This window comes from Desmodus rotundus, chromosome 1, assembly GCF_022682495.2.
Source record: "Desmodus rotundus isolate HL8 chromosome 1, HLdesRot8A.1, whole genome shotgun sequence".
In the NCBI taxonomy this organism is placed as follows: Eukaryota; Metazoa; Chordata; class Mammalia; order Chiroptera; family Phyllostomidae; genus Desmodus; species Desmodus rotundus.
The window spans coordinates 201,450,911-201,478,114 of record NC_071387.1 but is presented as its reverse complement, the minus strand read 5'-3'; the positions used below and the strand labels follow the sequence as shown (position 1 = coordinate 201,478,114).

The window sequence follows — 27,204 nt, the reverse complement described above, 5'->3', positions numbered from 1 at the left end:
TGAACATGGATACAAAAAGTTCCCAACAAAATAGTACCAAATTGAATCCAGCATATATTTAAAGAAGAATATATCACAATCAAGTAAAATTAATTCCGGGAAAGCAACATGGATGTAATATCCAGTCAATTCATGACCTTTTCTACAGTAACAGACAGTGAGGAGACCCCAATTAGGGGGCACAGACCACGAGACTTCTTTACAGGCTTGAGGCCAGCCTACCAACAGCATGCTTTGGGGACTATTGGGGACTATGGGGACTATGCCCGGTCCCTGCCCCAGCTATAGCCACATGTCAGAGTCACAGACTATTAAGGAGACAGAAGGAAACCCACAAAAGTATGAACTAAAAAAGGTTCTCCAGTACAATCTCACTCATATGTGGAACGTAAAACAAAGGCAACAAATGAACAAACAAACTCACAGACACCGACAACCGAATGGTGGTTACTGGAGGCGGTGGGGGGGCAAAGAGGGGAAGGGGTCAGAAACAAGGTGACGGCGGAGACAACTTCAGATGACAAGCACACAGCAGACAAGTGTTGCATCAATATTATAACTGTACACCTGAAATTCATAAAAACATTATCAACCAATGTCACCCCAGTAAATTTAATTTTTAAACATCACATAAAGGGAGGCGGCGGTTCTCAAGCATTTATGAGAAGGGAGCTGTGTGACTCGCCTGCTCCGGTTTGTCACTTCTCCCCAGTGCTTACCACCACTGCCGGGACACAGGCTTGTGTGCAGTTGGCCTTCCCTGGCAGGCGTGAAAGCCTGGCGACACAGCAGTGTGCTGCGCTCCAGCCGGAGACAATGGCTGGCACAGAGGAAGGGCTCTCCATTTGTCAAGTGGCTATAAATTTTACAAAATTTCTACCTATATCTCCAAGATATGTATAAACATTAAAAAGGACGTTACAAAAGAGTACATACAGAATGGTCCTAATTTTGAGAAATAAAGTATTTACATGTGTGAGTATAAAAAACCTAGAGGGCGAATACCGTGAAGTTACTAGAGGTCAGGTCCATGTGGCAGAAATAAGTATAGTTTGAAAAATACACATACACAATTGTTAGGGCAAAATAAAATATATATTATTTTAACCAGAAAGAGTACATTATAAAATTCTCAAAGAGCCTGAAAAGCTATTATTGGGACTGTAGAATGATAGAATCTCCCCTCAGAGAGGAAGAAAGCCACCCGTCAACTACTGCAATACAGGGCGAGGCAAAAGTAGGCTTAGCGCCATTCCTATGGAAAACACAGTAATAAATTAGCAACAATGTAAGAATAAACTCTGTTTCATGTACACACAACTGTAAACCTACTCTTTCCCCACATTGTATGTGACCCCGTCTCCTTCGTACATACTATGACCCGGCACTGTCCAGCAGAACTTCCTGTGATGACAGAAGTGTTCCGTGCCTGTGCTGTCCACCACAGTAGCCACTAGCCGGCTTAATTTTTAATTTTATTTAATTTTAATTTTAATAGTCACACATACTAGTGGCTAGTGCAGTGAGCAGTCTAGCTGTTAAGAGTATGAAATAAAAATAAAACAATCTCAACTTTGGAACAATGGAAGATTCTTACTGCCTCATAAAATAGATGAAAAAGTGAAATACTAAGTTAAGTAAAATACTGATTTAAAACAAAAGAAAAAAACTTAATGAAATACAAAGAAGTCCACTTGGACGACAATACTACCAGTACTAAAGAAGTCATTGTGTGAACCCTAAATGTGACTTTCAGTCATAAATTTAGAAAGACTATTGAAGTAAACTCCTTAGGTAAAAATTTCTCATTCACTTTGCTAAAAAATTAGTATCTAACATCTTTCAGAGATGGCATGGTAAACTATCACAGCAAGGCCATCTTAGAGGTATGTTATTACAGGTGCCATGCTCTTAAAAAGAAATCCCCAAATCACTATGAATGGAAAGCAAGAAATTATGTAGCTTAAATAGATGTTAATAACAAACCCATAAAGAATTCTTATGAAGAACCAACTTAATAATTAAAGTCCCAAACATAAAGTTTCTCTATCAAAAATAAAAATGAACCTCTGTCTTCATAGCTTCCTTCATGATTTATCCTAACAGGCCAATCTCAAAATAAAATAAACTCCAGCAATAAGATAATTTTAACAAAATGTTAGGCTATTTAGTCCAATTTACTTTTTAAATATATAATTTCAAGGCTGAAAAACAAATGGGTATTTCAGAAAATAATTTCATTTTCTAGAAACAGAAAATATATAAAAAATTAGAATTTGTGTGTGTCTGGCTAGGTCTTATCTCAAGAGTATTATTCCTCCTGGCAGGTTACCAAAACCAAACCAGATTCTTACCAATGACATGGCCTTCCTGCCACTACTAACTAGAAACTGCTGTTCAAAATTTATACTGACCACTTCTCTTCAAATGCTGAAATTCTAGCTGATAGTATTTGGAATACTTATTCTTCAAAAAGTCATTCTTAATGTACTGATTCACAGTCCTGCTTCTAACAGCAAAGATAACTCAAACAAAGGTCTGTGTGGGCTCTGAGGTTAGGACGAGTGACGATGTGAAGAACTTCACCACAGGCCCAAGATCAGAAAGGGTCCAGGTAGATTCTAAGGATATTCTAATAATAGAATATTCTAATAATAGATATTCTAGTGGATATCTAAGCATCCATTCCAGAAATCTAGAAAACCCCCCAGCAGACTATATCCAAAGATCTCCAGAAAACAAAAATAGTAGGAGTCATTTATAAATTTTTTCATAAAAACATACAAGGACATTGTAAAAAGAAATTGAAGCTCCCACACCAGATGTTTATGAAAAAGCGACCCAGAAAAGCCAAGGTGGGGACACTGCCTGGGCCCTTCCATCCTAACTAAGAAGGGCCTCTCTGGCCACCTTCCTGAGATACTGGGATGGAATGAGGTCCTCAGCAACATTCTGACCAGGGTCCCAAATTTAAACGTGAGTCTATATAATATCAAATTAAATGTTTGATCCAATGTTCCAGCTGTCCAAATACTGCCTCTCAGCTCCAAATTCAATCTTCACTGCCTGCTCTGCAAAAATGGATTTGAGCCCTTCAAATGTTTGTCCTTTGCCAATTGGCGTGAAGTTCAGTTTTGTGGGTGAAGGGATTGCAGATCCAGTGTTTCTCTGCCTGGGCTGTGTGCTCCTCCTGGTGGGTTCCTGCACTGTGCACAGCCTCTCCAGGGCCTGGCCGCCATGGCTGTGCTGCTTCTCCGCTCATTGCCAGGCTACGGAAGTGCACAGCCTGCAGTTGGCGGCACCAGGAGCCTCGTCCAGCACCTTCTTTGTGGTTTTGCAGCAGAGCGACCCTGGTGAAACAGGTTTCTGGCAAGTTCTACCATCCTAACAGTACAGCTACTTTCTTACCGTTCAGTGAGTCACAGCCTTGCCCTCGCAGATGAGGTCTGGGAAAAAGGGAAGCCTCTCCCTTGAATGTTCTATCTCTGCACTAAGGGTACTAGCTGCTCCTTTTACCTGCGGTTCCAAGAGTCTTTAGAGTTTTCCTTACGTTTTATTAGCCAGCCCCTCATTACTCCAATCCACTGTTACAGCCAGGAATTCTTTATTACAAACTTCCCCTGTTCCAATTACTGCGTGACTTCTCTCTCCTAAGCAAACACTAACTGATATACCAAATTTCAAGCAATTAATTAGGAGCTGAGAAAATTAGAGGCTGCTTAGTCCAATATTTTTTATATATAAACAAACAAATCTTTGATAATTAAATAGTTGAGATTCTAAATCAAGGTCTTATAAAGGAGAGGAGATGAACCAGTCAGTTCACAGGTATATTTTTGCTTGCAGTACTCCCATTTGGGGGAAGTCTTAACTTTCTTCACTAACTATGAAAGATCAAGTACTATAAGTGATCTTTTCACTTTAGTGATACTATCACTTTTTTGTCTGGTGAATCATTTTAATTTCCAAAATGGAAGAAAAAATCTAAAAAAAAGAAACAGTGAAATTTAAGATGACATGGTAGTAAAAAAAGTCAACGGCTCCATTTCTCTGGCTATTTGCTCTACCAAATTGCTCTGTTTACTTGTGGAAGGAAACACAAAATCTCAGTGACCCCACACGAATATTCACCTTGCTGTTTCAGCATTCCAGGAAAATGTAACATTTCCCTCCGCCTCACAGCTTTCCAGGCGCTCTCTTTGCCAACAATAAAATGAAAGGCTCGACATCAAGCTCGCCATTCCCGCCCCACTTCGATCTCCATTCTGCCAGCCAGAGTTAAAAGGATAGGATTAAGAGCTATTGGACACAGCACGAAGGAGAATTAAAGGGCTTGTTCAAGGGGCCCGGCATCTGCTCCTCAAATTCCTGCCTAAACAACTAAGATTCCCATCAAAGAGATGAGAGGGGAAGCCAGTCCTGACGAGGCACTGGAGTCACGAGGAAGTGAGTGTTGTCTCAGGGTGTCACTCTGCCACCAGAGGAAGGCTCAGTGACATTGCACGATTCTCTCTGTGAAGCTGTTCATGGGGCAGCGGGAGTATGTGAGTGCAACTGGAGGGGAGTGGAAAGGTGAAGACTGAGGATCCTTTTAAGTAGTTTTTGCCCCGCTAGCAAAACAAGCTGAGACATGCAAGACAGATAAACACAGCTGCTTGGGGCTGTCACTTGGGGCTCAAGAGCCAAGGTGTCCTGGTGCAGTGAAAAGCGCAGCGGAATGTGAGTCCAGAGGCCAGGCATTCAAGCCCTTGCTCTGCTGCTAACTAGCTGTGTGATGTGGAGTGAGCTGCTCAGCGCCACTAGCCTGAGAAGGAAGAATTTTTTTCTGGGAAATCGGGAGACTAGCCCAGACAGCAGACTATATGGAGGCGCTCCTAGACACTGAGTTCATCCATGAGCTGCGCAACTTCGCTGGCCCTGGTTTCCTCCACTGAAAAACCAGGAGAACTAACCCTTAGGGGACCAGACGAGGACTGAAAACAGTGCACACAAAGGCGCCGCCACGGCACATGGAACAGGGAGTTGCTATTATTATTACCTACTTCCGTCCAGCGTCCCCTTCAGCTTATCTGAAAGGAGAATTGGAAACAGAAAGAGCAATTGAAAGGTAGAAACTATTCAGAAATTTCTATTAGAAAAGGACCAGCGTGATTAGAAAAACATTTCCCAAAAAGGATGCAACAGCCTCGTGGGAAAGTCTCCCATGAGCCAGGGAGTCCCGGGGCAGCCGGGTCTCCATGGAGAAAGGCCACCCTTATGGAGACCGTTGTCACAACACTAGACAGCGGGCAGCTGAGAAGTGTGTTCCCCAGAAGACACAGGGCTGACAAAACTAAGATGTACCAGCCAGTCAGAAACCAAACAGAACGGCTTCACTGAAGCACAGCTCCCACCACAGCTCAGGTCACTCTGGAACCGGCCCCTGGAGACCCCTCAGGCCACAGACTCACTCCACTGGCTACCGGGTATTAGGGTTAGGGACATGAGGAGGTGCAAGAGGGACCTCTTCGGCCTGTTTGTCACCAGGCAAGGCAGGAGGCTTGTGAATAGAGTAGGGGGTCCCAGGAGGCTTGTGAATAGAGTAGGGGGTCAGCAAATTCTCTGTAAATCTGCCATGTGTTCTTTGTTGCACTTTGGTTTACAGTCCTTTAGAATTGTCAAGTTCTTAGTTCAAGTGCCACACAAAAAGACGGGCCATCAACTGGATTTGACTCTCTGGTCCTACTTCGCCAGTCACTGTTCTAGAGCATCAAAGACAAAGAATTTAGCTGTGAATGCTTGTAAGGAAAAAATGACATTTTTCAGACAGTCATTGTTTTGTCCTAAAAATAATACTCAAGAAAACATGAAGTCACTATTACATACAATGCTCCAATAAATAAACTTACTCCTTGTCATTTCCATGGGTGGGTATATCTGAGAAGTTCCTGAATGTGGGTTACTGGGTCATAGAGTATCTATAATTTGGAAGATGATACCAAACTGCCCTCCACACATTGGTACAATTTGCATTCCTGCCAACAATGCCTGAAAGTGCTTAGTTCCCCAAACCCTGCCATCACAGTTCACATTTTACATCTTAATAGATATTATCAAACTGTTCTGTGGGAAGAAAAGCTCAGTAACTGGTATCCCACCCTGCCGCCTCCCCACACTGGTCAGCATGGATGTTTTTCATCATTGCCAGTCCTACAGTTGTGTTTCTTCTACTGTCTGTTAATTCATTTACTTTGACCAGTTTTAATTTTCAAATATCCCTTTCTTTATTGACTTGTAGAAACTCTAGGTATTATGAACAGTTGCCCGTTACTTTCAATTTGTATTTCAACTTTTTTTTGAGTTTATAGTCTTTTAATTTTGTTTACAATGTCTTTTGTTTTCTGAAGTATATCTTTTTAATTATGAAAGCAGCTCATGCTGTTTTGCCATATCACATAAAAGAAGAAAGTGAAAGTGCTCCATTTCTCCCGCATCACACACGTACTCCCAGGGTGTGACCTCCCCAACTTTCCCTAGTAACTGAAAAATATACATATGCAAGTTATATATTACAAAATGGGATTTGGGGGAAATTATTTTTCATTTCATAAATATTTGTAGAAATTTTTCTATCTAAAAAAATGTCAATTTTTTTTTTTTTTTTTTTGCATGTAGCTGTCCAGATCTCACAACACCATTTGTTGAAGAGGCTATTTTTACTCCATTTTATGCTTCTGCCCACTTTGTCAAATATTGACTACAGAGACTTGGGTTTATTTCTGGGCTCTCTATTCTGTTCCATTGATCTATGTGTCTGTTCTTATGTGAGTACCAGACTGTTTTGATTACCGTGGCCTTGTAACATAGTTTGATGTCAGGTATCGTGATCCTTCCTACTTTGTTCTTTCTCAAAATTGCTGTGGCTATTCGGGGTTATTTATGGTTCCACATGGGATGGGGGAGAGTGGCGGGAAGAAAACGGAGACAACTGTACTTGAACAACAATAAAAAAAATGCCATTAAAAAAAGAAAGAAATGTCAAGAAAACATGGTTTATATACTAACGAACAGAAAATGGGTGAAGACAAAGACAATATATAAAAGTACATTAAAGCTGCTCTTCAGAAGACACTACTATGAAAATGAAAAGCAAGCCAAAGACTGAGAGAAAATATTTGTGATACACATATCTTATAAAGAACTTTATCAACCAACCCAAGAAGGAAAAAAAACAATTTTAAAGGACAAAAGATCTGAACAAACACTTCACCAAAGAGATAAATGTAGAACAAATAAGGACATAAAAGTAAGCTCAACATCACTAACAATTAAGAAAATTAAAACCCAATTACATATCATTGTACACCCAAAAGAATGGCTAAATTTAGAAATATTGATAATGTCAAGTACAGGTAGGGATGTGAAGGAACAAGGACTGATACATTGCTCCTAAGAAAGCAAAATGGGCAGCATTTTGTAAAAGCCTGGCAATTTCTTATAAAGTTAACACACACCCATACCATACAGCCCAGCAGATCACTTTTAAGTATTTATCCAAGATAATTAAAACATTCATAAAAAGACCTATATGGAAATATTTATAGTGACGTGATTCATAATATCCAAAACCTGGAAGTAACCCCAATGTCTGTCGACTGATGAACAGATAAACTGTCATCCATCCATACAAGGGAGTACTACACAGCGGTAAAAAAGGGGGGAACGACTGGTAAAGGCAACAACAAAATCAGTGGCGGCCTGGGGGTCAAGAGGAGGGACTGACTGCAGAATGGCTGGAAGGAGCTCTTTAAGATAATGAAAATGTCCATAATTTGACTGTGGTGTTGGTAATATGACTGTATAAAATTCTCAAAACCACAGAACTTAAAAAGGATGGATTATGCTATACGTAAAATTATACCTGAATAAATGTGATTTTTAAAGCATTCATTAAAAACAATAAGGTACTGAATTAACACAGCAAGAACTTCTGAAGTGGAAATTCATTTTAACATTTATAAGTCAAACAAATAGCAATTGCTTAAAGCAAGAAACACCTGAGGAAAAGCAGTAGAATTCACCCACTTGAAAAGGGTGAACATTCGACACAAACAACTAACAAACTGTTAAAAGCCTATCCTATGGTAATAAAAACTGCAAAAATTTTTCTCAGAAGCGAATAGAATTAGTACACGATACTTAAAATAACACTTGTTGCATATGCGACCCATGGACACGGAGCACGGCGTGGGGACTGCCTGTGGGAGTGGAGGAGGGCTGGGTGGAAGGGAGAAAGAAAGAAAAATTAGGACAACTGTACTAGCATAATCAAAATGTTTTTTTCAAAAACAAAAATAAAAATAAAAACAAAACAATACTTATTGCATATGAAATTGTGTTGCCTCTCACTGAACATTTGGTTGACCAAATTATCCCAAAAATTAAAGCAAAACACCTGCCTTATAACTCTCCAAACTAATCGTTAACTTGTTAATCTTTCAGCAGACGAAAAGATCAGAGTAGAGACATAATTTATTTTTTACAATAAAGAAATTGTTTTTATGTGTACAATTGAGGTTTAAAAAAATTTTTTTTCATGTCAAATACAGGAAATCCTTGCTTTGTGTGGTTCTGATATGCATGAATTTCAGTTATATAAGTAATAGCAGGGCCCAACAATATAGCTAAAATTTAGCTACTATAACATATTAACTGAGTAACTGCATAAAGCACAAACTTTTCTGCTAGCTCTCCAGTCCACAATGTGCATCCTGACCAAAGACCAATCACTCCGCCCCTTCCCAAGTCCATCGCTGGCTGGGCACCGTGAAGGCATCATGCGGTTCCTGCAGAGTCAGCACAGCAGGCAGCTGTGTTGCCTCCTTGTCTCCCGGAGATAAACCACGCGGCATTTTACAAAACGGACAACTGAAACAGAGCTCTTTGGCAATGCCGAAGCCTTCAAGTGTGCACCAATGGCACTTCACTATCTGTTCTTGAGAAACACTCAATGGTACAAAGATCACCATTTCATCATTGATTTGCAGAAGGGAAAAAGTGGCCACAGTGCTAAAGTCCATCCACAAGACAATAGCTAGTAAGTATACTGGTTCTCAAAGTGTGTCCTAAGAACAGGTACACCGCGCCACGTAGGACCTTGTTAGAAATGCAAGTTCTTGGACCACACCACATCCACTGTTAAGTGGGTGAAAGACAGAGAATTCTTAACTTGAGTACCTAAGTAATCAAAAACGTAGTATTTTATGAAAAATGCTACTCCATCTACATTTTTTCTTGTATAGAGGATACATCCAAAGGAAGAGTTTGTGAGAATCTGTGAGGAAACACAGAGGGAAAAAGAAAAGACGACCAGCAGACTGGATCAGAGAAAAGGTGGCGCTGATTTTCGCCAAATGGGACAAAGGGAGACTTTAGAAACCAGAGATCCGCAAACCTAATACTGCTGCTGGGCAAGAGTTCAAAACAAATTATTAGGCAGACTTCAAAATACCAAACATGGAAGATGCATCGCAGAGGATGAGCAACAACAAAAGAAAAGCATTTTTTAAAACTCTGATTTTCATAATGGTAGGTCAAGAAAACATTTAACGTCAGTCTTTTCAAGGTGCCCAGGGGAGTATGAACAGGGCCAAACACACCGCAGCACCAAAGGCCCCTTGGAGAAACTCACCAGAGGCACCCGAACCCACAGCACCTGACCTCTGGCTCACCCCCATACTCAGGGCTTCTATCTCCCCTGCTGAATGGCGAGGGGCCCCCGTGTGTGTGTGCTGCACTGACACCCACTTATTCACCATCATGCTGTCTCCTGGATGTCCGCCAAGTTCTGACATCTGCTATTGCAGGTGAGGAGATGGTCGGTCTGAAAACAGCCTCCTGTGCTTTTACATCTTCAAGACAGTCAACAAATTTCCTCAAGTCTTCTTGGCAGATGGTACAGGAAAAATGTAGATGGATGTGACAAAAAATTATGGGAGAATTTAGCTTGAGTTATAAGTATGAATGGATTCTCATATGGGCAAATAACTTGATCAAAAAGTTGTTTAAAAGATCAATGTCAAAACAAAGAAAGGCTTCTAATGGTATATTGAAGTCTGAACTTGCCATATTCAACAGTTATCCATTGAAGGAGAACTTACTCCATATTTATCAAATTTGCAACTAGCAAAAAACAAGGATTAATCACTAATATGTTGGATGTCAGAATCAAAAACTAGAAAAATGAGCTAACAAAATAATGACAATGAAATTGAACAAAAAATGTTAAGTGCCTATATTGCGCCTTTCTCCTTATCTAAAAAATTAATGTAAAACCAATTTAATATTATATAATATAGACAGGCACACAAAGATAAATCCTAAAAGATCATTTGTGGGCTATAAAGCCTAAAATACTTACTCTCAGACCCTTTTCAGAAAAACTCTGCCAACCCCTGGTTTTGACCAGTAGGTCTTTTCTCAAGAATGTCTTTTCTCAAGAATATGTTCTATGTTTGAATTTGAGTATAAAAATCAAAGACAATACGTAAATATTCTGTATGTTAAATTCAAATTGGAACAGTGATACAGATTTACAATTCTGAAACTGCATTACATGTATACTGGGGTTAAACAAATACATATATGGATGGGTGATGGGAGTCAGGTTTCTCGCTGGTGGAAAGTTGAAGGTTCTGAGGAGGAAGAACAGGAAAGGCTAGAATGAAACAATGTGTCCTGGATTAGAGTCAGACACATGAGTATGAATGCCTATTCGGCTTAAAATAGATGCGAAGGGCTACGGAAGCAATTACAGATGCAGCGCACACACAGGTGTGGTACACATGCATGTGCAATACTTCCAGCACTGGTGTCTGAGGACTAAAAGTAGTGATGGCCCAAGAGCAAGAAGCACATCGAGAACTTAGCTCTTGTTTTCTGATAACATTCTCCTAGGAAATATGACTGATTCTAGGACTGGGGCAGGAAAAAGCCTAAGATGAGTCTAGAGCATCTTAAGAGCACCCAAAAAGTAAGAAGCACTCAAAAAATATATAAAGAAATGAAAATTAAAAAGAGGCATGTCAAAGAAAGGAATGTAAGAGTCACAACTCCCAAAGGTCACAACTGACACAAGCTGAGACAAAATACCTGTATTTCGCCATGTATAATGTGCACTTTTTTGCCCCAAAGTTTTGAGGGAAAAATAAGGATGCGCATTATATATGTGTAGTACCTGAAATACCTTGTATCTGCTCTTGTGTTTGGTAATTATTTGTTACATAAAATTTCTTGTACCATAATATGTTCAAAACTAAATGCTAAAATTCCTTTATAATACAAAAAACAAGTATAAATATAAATAAATAAATAATAGAATTATAAAATAAAAACAAAAGATTTTCTTTTTTGCTGAAAGTTCAGGCCAAAAATGTGGGTGCACATTATACATGGCAAAATACAGTAAGTAACATGGTATTGGCTTACAACCCAAGGAATGAAATAAACAGCCAGTAGTTGATACTGGTAAAAAACAAATTGATTGATTGATAGATAGATAAAGAGACAATTCTTCCTTACAGAAGAATTCCAAGCAGTTTATGTAAATACCACTTTCTCCAGGAAGTAAAGCTTATTTTTTCCACTCTCCCAAGTGTGAGCAGCATTTATTAACTTGCTTCCAAAGACGCAGCATGTGGAAAGGGGAAGCCAAAGGAACTTTACAGCGGAGAACACTTAAACACGTGGCAGCACGTGCCGGTGATGCGTGACAAGCAGGGCACTTCACCTCTGTCATACACAGGCTCAAACCCCACAGTCCCACTCTAACCATGAGAAAACATCAGAAAAAAAATATCAAGGTGCATTCTACAAAACAGCTGACTGGGACTCCTCAAAAATGTCAAAGTCAAGAGAAACTATCACGAAGACTAAATGGAATGTGGTATCTTGGAAGGAATGTTAGTATAAAAAAAAAAAAGAAAGGAAAAAAAAGTGGTGTGGCTCAGTTGGCTGGGCTTTGTTCTGAAAAGCAAAAGGTCACAGGTTTCATTCCTGATCAGGGCACAAACCTGGGTTGCAGGTTTGGTACCTGGTCGGAGCGTGTACGAGAGGCGACCAATCAATGTTTTTCTGCCACAGCACTGCTTCCCTCCCTCTCTTTCTCCCTCCCTTCCCCTCAGTCTAAAAATAAATAAATAAAATCCTTTATTAAAAAGTGAAATCCAAATTAAGTTTATTTAATAGTAATGTGCCAACATTGGTTTAACTGTCACAAATGTACCATGACAATATAAAGTGTTAATAAACAGAAGAAGAAACTGTGTTAGGGGTATACTTGAATTCTGAACTATCATGGAAGCTTTCCATAAATTAAAAAGTACTCTGAAATTAAAAGTTTACTGAAATTTTGAAATGGAAATATCAGTATGATCTTGTCATCTAAATACACATGCATGCCCACATATCCATCTATATTTTCCACCTCTGTCCACCGAGAAGGTCAAGAACTGTAATACCCCAATACCAATGAGCATGTTTAACATCCAGATTTGGTCTCTAAATGCCATTTCCACTTAAAAAAAAAGAAAAAACGTGTCTCCATGGGACATACTGACTCCAGGACTCGGAAAGGAATGTACCAGGAAGCCTCCATCATGTTATGCCAGAAAATAAGTTAAAGCTTTTAAAGACTAATGAGGTCATGTCGAAACCACCCAGCAATCAGACTCCCACTGGCCTAATTGGGGACAATTTGAACATCTAAAAGAATAATGACTGCAATTGACTGAAACACATGAAAATTTTAAAATCATAAATACTGATACCCAACAAAGAAAAAGCAAAAAAAGGAAAAGCCATCATCACCCAATAACAGCAACTCATTTATCACCACTAACCCCTAAGCTGAAAATGGGTAATTAAAGGGAAATAACTAAGCATTCATCCTGCTTGTCCAGTGTAAACTGTATTTCAGGATAACAAATCATATTAATTAATGAGGGAAAGTTCTTTTAGAAAAATGCCAGCAAACAAACACAGATGAAATAATAGAATTAGAAAGCCACCAACTTGCAACCCTCACTGAAATCATTGATTTAGGTACAAATAATCAATAAATACTAAACTTATTAAGTGAAGGGGTGACAAGAATCTGGATATTTACTTTGTACCAAAGTATCTCCCCACAAAGCTCTGGCCTATCTCAAGTATATAATATCAACTTTACAACGGAGGAATCAGACGTCACCAACTTAATTCAAAAATCAACCTTAACTCCTAGTCACTAATGGTGGCAACAACTAGACAATGCATGCCACCTGATGTGACAAAGCACGGATGATAATCAAGCCTCTGCATCTTCTACAGGCAATACCAGAGATAAAGGGACAGTGACATGATGCCATAAGGGAGCAATTGGAAAGTGAGGAAGATGCTTACAGAGGACAACGGGACCTGTGTGTTTAACAAAAGCCACAGGGGAGATACAGCGGGAAGGCAACACTGTTCTAGGTTAAAGGATATGTAAGAGAGGTACAAAATAGATGCAATGCGCATTACTGGATTAGATCCATGCTTGACTCATCAGCATTAAAACACACTTTAAGGGCAAATCAGGAAATTTAAACATGGAATGGTTATTGGAATATTAAGGAATTCTACAGACTTTTGTTAAAAACAATAATGAAACTATATTTATATAGGAAAATGTCTGTGTTTTTATTTTTTATTATTTTTTAAAACTTTATTGAATGGATTGGGGTGGCATTGGTTAATAAAAGTATACCCGTTTCAAGTGCACAGTTCTGTAATAATACACATCGTCTGTGTATCACACTGCGTGTGCATCGCCCAGTCAAGTCTCTTTCCGTCACCACTAGCCCCCTTTCCCCTCTCCTTCCTGCTCCTGTCCCTTTCCCTCTGGTAATCACCGCACTGCTGTCCGTGTCTACGGGTTTTGGAGGGGGGTTGCTTAATCTTTTCACCTATTTCAGAACCCAATTCCTCAATTCCCCTCCCCTCTGACATCTGTCAGTTTGTTCTCTGTATCTGTGAGTCTATTTCTATTTTGTTTGGTTATTTATTTTGTTCATTAGATTCCACATATGCGTGAAATCAAACAGTACTTGTCTTTCTCTGACTGGCTTATTTCACTTAGCATAATGCTCTCCAGGTCCATCCACACTGTCATAAAAGGTAAGAGTTCCTTCTTTTTTACAGCCGAGTAGTATTCCACTGTGTAAATGTACCACAGTTTTTTCTCCACTCATCAACTCACTGACATTTGGGATGCTTCCAAATCTAGCCTATTGTTAGTAGCGGGGCAGTGAACACAGGGGAGCACACATTTTTTCAAATCAGTGTTTCAGGTACCTTTAGATATATTCCCAGAAGTGGAATTGCTGCATCATGGGCAGTTCCATTTTTAGTTTTTTGAGGAAACTCCATACTGTTTTCCACAGTGGCTGCACCAGTCTGCATTCCCACCAACAGTATATGATGGATCCCTTTCCTCCACTCCTCACCAGCACTTGTTGTTGGTTGATATATTGATAATAGCCATTCTGACAGGTGTGAGGTGGTATCTCATTGTGGTTTTAGTTTTCATTTCTCTAATGATTAGTGACGTTGAGCATCTTTTCACATATTTATTGGCCATCTGTATGTCCTCTTTGGAAAAGTGTCTTTTTAGGTCCTTTGCCCATTTTTTTAATTGGACTGTTTGTTTTTTCAGTGTTGAGTTGTGTAAGTTCTTTATAAATTTTGGATATTAACCCCTTAGGAGATCTATTACTGGCAAGTATGTTCTCCCATTCAGTCGGCTGTCTTTTCATTTTGTTGATGGTTTCCTTTGCTGTGCAAATAGTTTCTAGTTTGACTGTAGTCCCCTTTGTTTGTTTGTTTTTTTACTTTTTGTTTCCCTTGACCAATGAGATATATCAGAAAAAATATTGCTAGGAGAAATATCCAAGATTTTACTGCCTATGTTTTCTTCTAGGTTTTTTATGGTTTTGAGTCTTACATTTAAGTCTTTAATCCATTTTGAGTTTATTCTTGGTATGGTGTAAGCTAGTGGTCTAGTTTCTTTTTTTTTTTTTTTTGTACATATCTGTCCAATTATAAAAATGTATTTTATTTTTGAACAATATAAACTGGAGTATTTCAAAGTAAAAGTTATCTCTGTCTTTACTTTTAAATACTTCAAAAATTACAAAATGACTGAGCAAATACAGAAAAATGTTTATAACCATTAAATCAAGCTAAAGGGTAGATGGCGGTTACACTAATCCCTCTGTTCTTCTCTATGTTTGAAATTTGTCCCAATAAAAAGTTGATCAGACTTGGATCAAAAAAACATTGATAGACACATTGATCAAAAAACTATTGTCATAAAAAGTGGTCACATTATTTGGAGATTAGAGGCAAATATGGGAAAGTTAAACAGTTCTTATGATTTTAAAAAGTAACATTCACATAATGTTTATGGTGTTAGAGTTTTACATTACTTTATATGAATTGTCAGAATACTCTTTCTTCCCAGCTACCATTTGATAGCTCACTATTATATACAGGATACAACAATTATGGAAGAAAAATAAGCTTATTCTTGGGCTTCTCTGCATTTTCAGTTATGAGAGTGCAGGGACTGGCGCAGTTAGTGGCAGCACTGGCTTGACACTCATGAGATGCAGTCTATTCAGAGCGGACACCAGCTCTGTCGGGGCTGGTAGCAGGGGCGGTCCTGAGCAAGTCAGCGGACAGGTGGAAAGGGGGAAGGAGAGCACAGTGCCCAAGTGAATCTAGACACTATCATGTGGGGGAAGGGATTAGCAACATAGTTTAAGTGCATTTTTAAAAGGTCACCATACTAACTCAAGACAACACGCTATTATCTTAAATCATGAGAGCTATTTTAAATCTAGACATCATTGGAGATACTAGTTTTTTCAATTTTGTTTTTCCATTTCCAATTGATCATAGATCTGCTCTGTTCATTTAGGGAATTCTCAAGTCTTTTGTAGAGCACTTAAGAGTTATGATTTCAAAATTTACAAGTCAATATGATTTGTTAGAAAACTGACCAGAGCCACTTTAGTCAAAATGGTTATTTTGTTAGGTAACTGCAGCTGCCAGAGAAACTTGGAGTCTCAGACCCAATTCTGATCTATAATGCACACAGGCCCTTATTAGAAAGTAGGCAAAAGCAGTTCATATGACCTGTTGTGCAGGCTTAAGAAAAACCTCAGCTCTCCAGTCACTGAGATGCTGCAACTACCACTTCCATAAATAACGGAAGCGAACGCCTAACGGTCTAGAGACAGAAACTCTCCATGCAGTTGACGGACTCTGGAGTTAACAGGTGGATATTAAGTTTAACAAAAAACATCATCCTGCCCTGGCCGGATGGTGCTCAGTGGATTGAGTGTAGGTATGCGAACCAAAGGGCCACCGGTTCCATTCCCAGTCAGGTCACTTGCCTAGGTTGCAGGCCAGGTCCCCAGGCACATGTGAGAGGCAACCGCACACTGATGTTTCTCTCCCTCTTTCTCCCTCCCTTCCCCTCTCTCTAAAAATAAATAAATTAAATCTTTTTTTTTAAACCATCCTTAACAGTTCAGATTAAAAAGCAAAACTAGATTCTCATACCCCACTCATGCAAGAGTAGAAAAATGGGCTTAATCCATTTACCTTCACCATCTCTAAATGTCCTCAATAAGAGCTCATTTCCAACATATATCATGCAAGTTAACTAGACTCCAGTTTGACCAATAAGACAATAAAAATCCTGTTTTTGGCATCCAATATGCTAGAAGATCAAATACGGTCAAAAGTAGGAGTAAGGGGCCGGCTCGTGATAGCAACAGGGTAAGCCTTTTCTGGTACGACGCTAGCTGACCACAGCCGCGCAATGCAGCACTGAGGAGCACCTGGGTGTCGCTTAACACATGTCGTCCACACATGCATGAGATTGCCCAGCAGTGATGGGAACGTTTCACACTAAATTAGACAAGGTCTAATTGGAAGTAGATTTCTAAAAACAACAAAAGACAGAAAATGTCTTCAAACATAGGTTGATGAAACTAAACGAAAAAAGTTAAGATGCATTTTACTTTCATTTGAATAATAAAGGTCTGTATTTTGGTTCAAACCATTATAGATGGAATTCAAACGACAAGAGCACTCTGCCTTCAAATGTGAAGGTATTAAGTTGAACGATACATACCATTCACAGGGTTGAAGGGACCGAAATGCCTTAAAAGAAGCGTCCATTCCAGCAAAATCCCAAAACTTAACATCATAGTCATATCCTCCAGTCACCAAGCGGGCACCTGAGGGATCCAGACCCAAAGCAGAAACCTGGTTAAAAAAAATAAAAAATCATTGGAGGAAAGCTACTTAAAGTTTATTATGACCCCCATTTCCTTCCTCTACCCCATCTCCTATCTTAAAGGCATTGGAAGTACAGACCAACAATTGTTCTACTTCTGAAAAGTGAGAATGGACAGCACCTTCTTTATTGTTTGATTTTGGCATTATGAGTATAATTTCTTTTCAAGTAATAAAAAGAAAAATATTTAATTTCTCTAATCACTAGTTTTGTCCCAGCTTATCTACCATGCACCCAGAATAGTTTTCATTGCAATTCCATATAATAAACTAAGCTGCTTTAGTATATAAGTAGAAATCTCACAAACAATTCAGCTCTCTCAATAAACAGTTTTGAGGAAAACTTTCAAGGTAGTTTACCACTAAATGAAGAACACATGAACCTAAAATTACCTAAATAAATAATGCCAATGGGAACTTTAAGAAATCTATTTAACAAAGTTAGACAAATAAGAAATTATCTTGTGTATATGGCAAAATGACTCAGCATAGTCACATTAAATAATTATTTTTGTGAAATTTACCTAACAGTAATGACAGCTTGTAAAATTTTTAACGAATTAATTTTGCTCTCATATTTGAACATTTTTATTTTGCATCTCATTACAATTTATCATTTTACAAATGTGTCATTGTATAACTATGTAGGTAGTTTTAAAAAGAATTGACTATTACTAACTACTCATTAGTTTCTACCACTAAGTTATTAAAATAAAGCCCAGAACTTAAATCCTCCCCCTGCAAAATAGCACTTATATTGGCTCCATAAAATATTTGCTTTCCCTGTGAACTTTCCTCGGTCCAATCCACATGTGATGTCCAGTGAGTAAGTCACTGCCCTTGAGCGACATTGAACATTTTGTCAAAGCAGGAAGTCCCTGGATCGGCGGCCCTCTTAATAAGAAAGAGCTGCAGCAGGAATATTTAATGTGCTCACCGTATATGTGAGAGACAGTAAAAGGATCGAAGTTTTATATGAAGGAAGTTACTCTAAATCAGTTCTAATAAATTCACTTGAAATATAATTAAATGCAACAGAATTGCGGTAATTTAAGCCAGATATTGACAAAATCATGGATACTCATCAACTGCTACAACAAACACTGACTTCAGAATACCGTTGGCCCTTGAACAACAGTTTTGAACTATGTAGATCCACTTACACACAGCTTTTTTTCATCTTGTAAACAGACAACATAAACTTACAGTATCAATACAGTACAGTACTGTATATGTGTTTTCTCTTCCTTAGAATTCTCTTAATGACATTTCCTTTTGTCTAGCTTACTTCACTGTAATACAGTATATAATACATATAACATACAAAGTATGTGTTAATTGACTATGTTATCTGTAAGGCTTCTTGTCAACAGTAGGCTATTAGTAGTTAAGTTTTTCAGGAGTCAAAAGTTACACACACGCCTGACCAGTGTGGCTCAGTTGCTTGGGCGTCACCCCACAAAGCAAAAGATCGCTGGTTTGATTACCAGTCAGGGCACAAGACTGGGTTGTGAGTTCAGTCCCCGGACAGGACACATTAGAGAAGCAACCAACAAATGTCTCTCTCATATTGATGTTTCTCTCCCTCTCTTCCCCTCTGTCTAAAAATAAATAAATATTTTTTTAAAAGTTATACACGAATTTTGACTGTGTAGGGTCAGCACCCTAGTCCCACATTGTTCAAGGGTCAATTATATAAGGAAATTGTATATAAATTAATAACTTGTTTAAATTAAATATGTACTCCAAATATGTTAAAGAAAGCATACATATGAGAACTAAGTCATTTTTTACACCTGAACAATATGTCTTAAAACAAAACAGTCAAAATAAAAATAAACAGTGGCTTTAAAGTCCAAGAAGTGAGTTCTGCTACCACCAACTGCAAACTGACCTGCCTCCACGCCCACTCTAGCCTTCCCTCCTGTTAAAATGGAAGAGGCATCCCTCCAACGTTCGCCTCAACACAATGCAAGCTGAAACTGCGAGCCCATGTGTGGCTTGTTCATCTAAGCCTGTCCTCCCTCAAGAGTAAGTCCCAGTCCATGCCTGTGACCACTATGGGAGCCGCATGGGCAGAGGCCCGGAGCCAGGGTAGGAAGAGTGATGCCAAGCTGCAGGCCTCCTCATTGTGTCCTCCTGGGGAAAGGGGGAGGCTCATTCAGAGCCTGCAGTGTCCAGCTTCCTGGAGTCATTTGGAGTTCAGTGTAAACTGGGAAGAACACACGCAAAAAGGAAACCTGGGAAGAAGCTGCTCTTCACCTAAAAAATGTTCTCTTTGTCTAAGATGTAAATTCTTTGGTTGAGAAACAGAATTACCATTATGTTATTATATTAGTGAAAAGACAAGTAGATGTGATTCATGATGTAGAACCAATGTAGATCCTAAAAACCATGAAAGTCGGGACTGGGTTCCTTGGGAAGAACTGTTTCCACTGGACCAGGTTTTCTGGGAACTATGTTGTTTAAAGGAACAAGGCTATGACCCATTGCAGAGCAAGTAATTGTTAGGTGAAGAGGGGAATACCATACAAATTTACACCTGGAGCAGCAGAAAACAGCAGTACTTTAATATATATAAGTCTAGCATCCAATAAGTTATGGACGCTATTTTGGCCCATAATATTGAGAATACACTAATACACACAGATAAACATTTGTAAACAATAATGGTCTGTTGACTTTTTTAAAGACAATTTTTCAGTGTTGATATACTGTTCAAGTTTATCTAGGAAAATGAAAGTGAAAAAGTAGTGTTTGAAACTACAACAGTATCTAACAATTCCTATTTCATGTAACAAAAATCGGTGACATCGAACCACACTATATTATCTCGCTCACTTGGAAATGTTCAGTTGACTATCACGTAGTAAAACACAGTTGATCACAGAAAGTGTATTCACCAAATAGATATATTTCTTCAATGGCAAGGAGGGAGAGAGAGAGCAGAGCTGCTATAGATCAAGAGACATAACAAACAATGATGACTCTACTAAGAGAGAGTCAGGCAGCATTTAGATACTGATTTAAACACAATAACTCTAAAAAAGTGTATAGGACAATTGAAGAAATCTGAACACTAATGGGATTAGATGATATTAAATAATTATTGTAAAAAATAGATGTAATAAAGGTGTTCTGATTACGAGAAAGAAGGGAGAGAAGGAGAAGGAGAGACAGACTGACTGCCTCTTTTAGAGACTCATACTGAAATAGTTAGAGATAAAATATTTAGAGACCATATGAAGTCCGGAATTCACTTCTCCAGAATCCCACAAGGTAGATATATGGAGGTGCGGGCGGTGGAGGGTTACTAGAAAGGCAAAGTATACAGGAAACAAGACTGGCCTTATGGACATAATTGGTAAGGCTCAGAGACAAGTAAATGGGGATCTGCTTCAGTATTCTCCATACGGTGAGTGTGTAAGTATTTTTACAATTACTAGTGGGGAAAAAAAACACACAAGAGAGTCACTTTCCTAACAGCAGATATATTTCCAAGCAGTTGAAATACATGCAGGGCAAAGGCAGGACTACAAAAAGAAAGTAGTTAACCTATAGTACAATTAGAAGCACTAATTGATTTTTAATGTGTAAAATAACTTGCAGTATCTTTAACTATTTAACATACAAAATTTGCCCTGCTCAGTGTGGCTCAGTTGCTTGGAACCTTGTCCCATGGACCAAAGCGGCACGGGTTTTTTATGTTTTCTTTTGTTTTTATCCTCCTCCAAGGATATTTTTTTCATTGCTTTTAGAGAGGGAGGAAGAGAAAGAGAGACATCGATGTGACAGAGAAGCATTAATCGGGCACCTCCCATACACACCTGGACTGAGGATTGTACATACCAGAGACCAAACCGCCCCAACTGGAAATAGAACCCACAGCCTTTTGGTTATGGGACAACACTCCAACATACTGAGCCACATGAGCCAGAGCCGAGGAATCACAGGTTTGATCCTGGTCGATTCCCAGTTGTTCCCGGGTGAATCCCCAGTGACCAATGTTTCTCTCACACACTGACGTTTCTCTCTGTCTCTCTCTCTCTCCCCTCCCCCCACCCTTCTTCTCTCTCTAAAAGCAATGAAGAAAATGTCCTCAGGTGAGGATAAAACAAAAAAATTAGAAGATAAAGTTTGATTTGAAAAATATAAATATTTAAATAAAACATATAAAACACATGAACAATCTCTCAGTTGTAAAAACTGAACTAAAGATAGGAAAGCTTCCTTTTCGGTACTATCAGTCTACAATTACTCTCCTTATACCTAAAAATATGAGTATCGCTAAAATATCACAATTTCAGAATAAAAATATCAGAAGTCTAACTTAATAAAAAAGTAAATATAATACCAACAATTACATGGAAATAATTTCTTAAGGCAATATAGTTCTCAGACACTTTGGTTTCAAGATACTTTACCCTCTTAAAGTCCACTGAAGACTCCAAACAGCATTTGTTTAGAGTGAGTTATATGTATCAAGATTTATCATAGTAGAAATTAAAAATAAGGCATTTAAAAATATTTGTTTACTTCATTTAAAATAATATTTTAACATAAAAATTTTTGTGAAAACCCTATTTTCAAAAGCAAAACATTTAGGCAGAATGTTATTAACATCTTTGTCTATTAGAATTTTATTATTTGTGTCATTTCTGGGTCTATTTCTATTGCTTGATGTTTTCACATTCATTATGGGATGTATTTTCTTACATCTTTACATGTCAGACAACTAGAAAAAGGTAGCTCAATTGTAAAGGGAAGGCAAGACAATTTTATTCTTTCATTTATTCATAAGCACATTTCACTCATTCAATTACCACGTTTTAATGGTTTAGCAATAAGATAAAATGATTTCATCTTGTATCTCAGAAAATTTGTTATTAATCTTTATGTAAAGTAAATATAAAAATATAATCTATACATCTAAGTAATGTAATCTAAGAGCAATACAGTAACTATTTTATGTTCAATTCTTATCTCAACATTCATCTAAAAAATGAACTCAGGCCTTTTACTAATATAGAAATACAGCTAAGAACAATGAGAAATTTTCCCACACCATAAAAAAGAAAGCTGCACTTGAATTTCACTTCTTCCTCTCATTTGTAATGTTCTTATAGCAAAGAAAAAGAGGTTTTAAAGCCAACAATAACAATGACAATACTAATTGTTCCTATTTTAAAGGAAACCTAACGGCTGTTTTGGCTGAATGGAAAAATAATCTTTCCTTAACGTCTACAGCATTTGTGTTATCAGTTGATTGTGTAATGAGCCTTAATACAAATGTTAACTTATCAGTCCACTTCTCCAGAAGAGCCTGTCACTGAGAGAACAGAACCACACTTCTAAACTTACGGTTTTAGTGCCGTGCTTCAGCGTTATCTCATGAGAGTCCGGAATCCTTTGGACGGGATTCTGAAAAAGGAAAATCCCATGACATTGGTAAGTAATATAACATAGTTGGGGGGAAGTACATACCACATTCACAGGAAAGATAATTTTTAAAAACTGCATCACTGATGTTTTAACACAAAGCTTTACAAATCAGGAAATTAAAAATGTGAGGCTATCTTACTTCCGCACGTCTAGATAGATTACAATTGGTCATTTTGAGCTGGGAATGAATTTATCTTCAGTCTCTAATAAGATAAACTTAAAAATCTCTCTAGATTGTGTAAAACCAGAAGGCCTTCTCAGTACCCAAAATATTTAAAGTCCTCTTTTCACTGGTACTCGGGCACATCTTAAAGTACTTCTGTACATACTTCACAATAGAAAACAAAATCTGTACGGGATATACGTTACCTTTTAACCCACAAAACTTTAAAGACAAAAACAGTCTGCTATTCAAATATGCTATAAGTAAGGAACTCAGCCACTGATTCGTTGATTCAATAAACATTTATTAAAGGAAGATTGTACCAGATGCTGAGTAGTACTAGACAGAGCCTCTACTCATCACCCCCCTCCCGAGAAGTATGTGGTCTGAGGGCAAATATCAATGACTCTGATCCAGTATAACAACTGCTACGACAGACAGGGGTGTGGACAGAACGACTGAGAGAGATAAAAGATGGAAGGCAGAAAGCAAACGAGGTCACAGTGATCACCTGAATAAAAAGTTTTGGTTAGTCAAGTCTCCATTATCCAAGTGCAGGGTAATCATATTAAAATTCTACGGCCATTACAAATTCTCCCTAGTACTGTCTTGCAATCTCCTTAATTAAATATGTGCAATCTAACAGACTTTGGTCCCTGTCCCCATTCTTTAGGACCTCTGATGAATCAAATCAATCACCAGTTCTTCCTAGTTTATCGTAAATCTTTCCCCTAGCATGGCTCTTTCTCCTCAGCATGTAACAATTAAAGTACTTCTCATATTGAGCGCACACACCGCAGCTAGTGCTGTATCATTGTTTTCCTTTGCAGCCAAGCATCTTGGCCCTAGAGTTTTCGCTCAGTGTCTCTACTTTCTCTCACCCTTCCGCCTCTACACTTTGGCACTTGCCCTTTAATCCCTAAGGCCAAGCACAGTTCTTGGCACTTAAAGAAACTCTCAGTAACTGTTTCTTAAATGAATAAACAAGTCACTATAAATGCCCCTGGACACTTCAGAACTTAACCTGCACACCTGGCCTTTCAACAGCATGAGATGACTACTAAACTATTCCCTCCATCTTGGGAGGAGACGGGGTTTTTAAATGCAGCTCTGCCTCTCATTAACCCTGCCACAACCTCAGGTGAGTTAGGACTCTCGGTTTCCTCACTTGCAAACTGACGATAATGGCACCTACTCCTAACTCAGACTTTGGCACAAAGAAGGTGCTCAATAAATGGCAGCCACTGTTTATTCTAAAGCTTACCTCTTACCTGTCTCGTCACATCCTCTTAGTCCACATCCAGGCTTCTCTTCCTCTTTACCTGGCTAACTCCTACTCATCCTCCCAGACTCAGTTCAGATGTGGTCTGAACCTCTCCTTGTCTCTAACACAGAACTTACGACAACACATTGTAACTTCTGAACTGTCTCCCTCCTCACCACTCCCTAATCGAACTGCAAAATGGACACTTCGCAGAGACTATGTATCTGACTATCATCGCTGGATCTCTAGTTCACAAACCTCGTGTGTGTGGCAGACATAACCAAAGGTTTACGGAATGAATGCACGGCCCAAGGTCTACTTTATATTTATACTTTATATTGTACATTAGACTGTAACTTTTAATTTACCTTCAAACATGAGTGTTTATGTCCGTACAGAAGGGCAGGTGCTATCCATCAGGTGAGCCTGGTGAGTGAGAGTCGGGGAAGTAACTGAAGGTTTTCAAAAAGTGAAAACCTCTGAAGACCAAATGGCCATACCCCAGACTAAAAACAGATTTAGAGTTGCAAGTGAGGGCAGTTTTGTTTCAGACTGTTTGCATCTCAGAGGTTGCTGAAGTCCACTGCCACCCCAAATGAGTGAAGAGGGCGATTAGGAACCAAGAGGCACTGAGCAAAATCACTTCCCACACAGTAACCCAAGGAACCGCTGCAGAGGTTGCAGTTTGTTTCCAGACCAGGTTATGGTATGGTTCACTATGGTTCACTATTTCAGAGATACCAATATTCCAACACAAATTCCAAAATAACTTAAAAGGTGGACAAGGGAATTCTGGACGACCCCTATATTAAATTATTTAAGTCACTACTCCATTTGCAATAGACAATGTTTGTAAGCAGTAAAATCTCACGCATAAGTTCTAAGTATTCTTGCAAGAAACAGGAGAACAGTTAAAATGTTTCACTTAGAGAAGAATCTGTTATAGTCTGTGTTTCATTTCATAATTAATTACTTTTTCATCAGTCGGGAAACAGAAACACTGTCACCAAAAGGAGTGATGAAAGTTATTTCACTGAATTCAATGCAGAATGTGCCTATATATAGACAATTTCTGACATTTAAAGAAAAAAGTTACAAGAACACAGAACTCAGTATTTACATTAGAAGTAAAATAAATGTTTAAATAAATGTTGTTTACATTTAAAATCAAAGTTTTACTGGAAATCATGTAGGGCATAACTCATAAAAAGCACATATAATTGGCACAACTAAATCATCTAAAATAGCAGCAATCCATCTTTTGGTAGCATATCACTTGAGGGTGACTGTTCTTTTTCCAGAACTTTTACTAATGACTCTTTGAAATATGGCTTAGGGCAAAATTTGCTATAACAGTGAAATATTTTCAAGGTTTTCCTGCCAGGGGACGTCATAAACTACAAGACTTCAATGAAGTCATTTATTACCAGAAGTCATAACAAGAGCCACAGGCACAATTGAAGAGGGGGAAAGATACCAGTTTTTGTTTGGTTTGGTTTTCAATGCCAAGCGAAGGAGGATTTCCCAGGCTTTTTGGTTTACTCCCAGTAACAGCAGCGATCGCAAACATATCTGGAACAACATGAGCAATTCCATCGACACACGTCCTTACGGTGTTTTCAAAGGACTTTCAAGTCAGAAATAACCTTTCAAGAGTATAGTTGTCATTAGTTTAAAAAGCAATTTATGGCGGGGGGGAAGAAATGGAGCCAATTGTACTTGAACAATAAAAAAGTGAAAAAAAAAAAAGCAATTTAATTTTGTATATATGGTATGTGTTTTTTACTGCATACCATATATAGTATGGTACTATAACCCATAATAAAAAGTCTACCTAGTAACACAGATCTGCCACGAAGTGGCTGGGAGTTAGAGGGAAAGGGGACCACCAGCCAGGAGCTAGAAAATGAGAGCTACTTTCTTCCCAGAAACTATTTTGGAAATGGTTTCCAACGCAACCAGAAGCAGAGTCTATTCTTGTGTAACTCTGAAGATCCAATGAGGTTGACTTTACATTAATTCACTTATTCATTTACTCACTAATCATACATTCACTTAACAAACACTTATTAAGTATTTAATTTCATACCACATACCAGGAACTACAGTTAAATTAAAAATAAAATGACCAACAAGAAAGGCTGTTCACAGAAAACTGTCAGTCCACTAAAGCAACACGGGCAGGTAGCCCAACAGGCAAACCGGAGTGTTTCAGATGCTGCGAGAGAAGAACACACAGTCAGTGTTCACCTCCATTCTGCCCAGTGAAGCACAATGTGGTTACAAAAGGTTTCATAAGAAATATTTGAGATGTCTCTGGAAAAATAAAGTTCTCTGGGTGAATGTGGAAGACATCTAGAAGAGAATAAGATGAATCTTGACACTTTCTGTACGGCAAATAGTTTTGCATGGCTACAATTTAAATTCCTGGGCAGGAAAAATGGAAAGGGTGTATGTGTTGGGTGTATATGTGTACAATGTATATATGTACATGTATAATATATAACATGTATACATATATTATTTATTTTATACATGGCAAAAGTAGGTTTACAGTTGTTCATATGAAAAATAATCTGATAATTAATAAACATTATAAGATCAAACTGTTCTGTGCACTCACAACGGTAAACTTACTTATGCCTCACCCTGTGTGTATATATAGATATAGGTCCAGAGAGTTAGTTAGAAGCCAGGTTGTATACAATGCCAAGAATCTAAAATTTAAGTCGTGAGCCATGTAATTTGATGTGAGTTTTCAAAAAATCGGCAAGGCGCTCTGTGCATCAAAGACACAATCAACACAGTGCAAAGGCGACCTACAGAACAGGAGAATATTTGCAAATCATGCGTCTGATGACATCTAGAACTCCTACAACTCAACAGCAAAAAACTAAAGCACCCAATTCAAAAACTGACAAAGGACTTGGCTGGATATTTCTCCAAAGATATACAGATGGCCAACAAG

General features: G+C 38.4%; 1 protein-coding gene across 1 annotated transcript in view; it reads right to left on the bottom strand.

The window, feature by feature from the left end:
• Positions 1–27,204, bottom strand: part of WDR70 (WD repeat domain 70) — a 224,809-nt gene that overhangs the window by 159,853 nt on the left and 37,752 nt on the right. Inside the window, exons 6-7 of the mRNA XM_024578576.4 lie at positions 22,729–22,788; positions 17,204–17,337 (exon numbers count right to left, since the gene is read on the bottom strand). Coding sequence (XP_024434344.2) covers positions 17,204–17,337; positions 22,729–22,788 — 194 coding nt within the window. The remainder of the gene's footprint in view (positions 1–17,203; positions 17,338–22,728; positions 22,789–27,204) is intronic.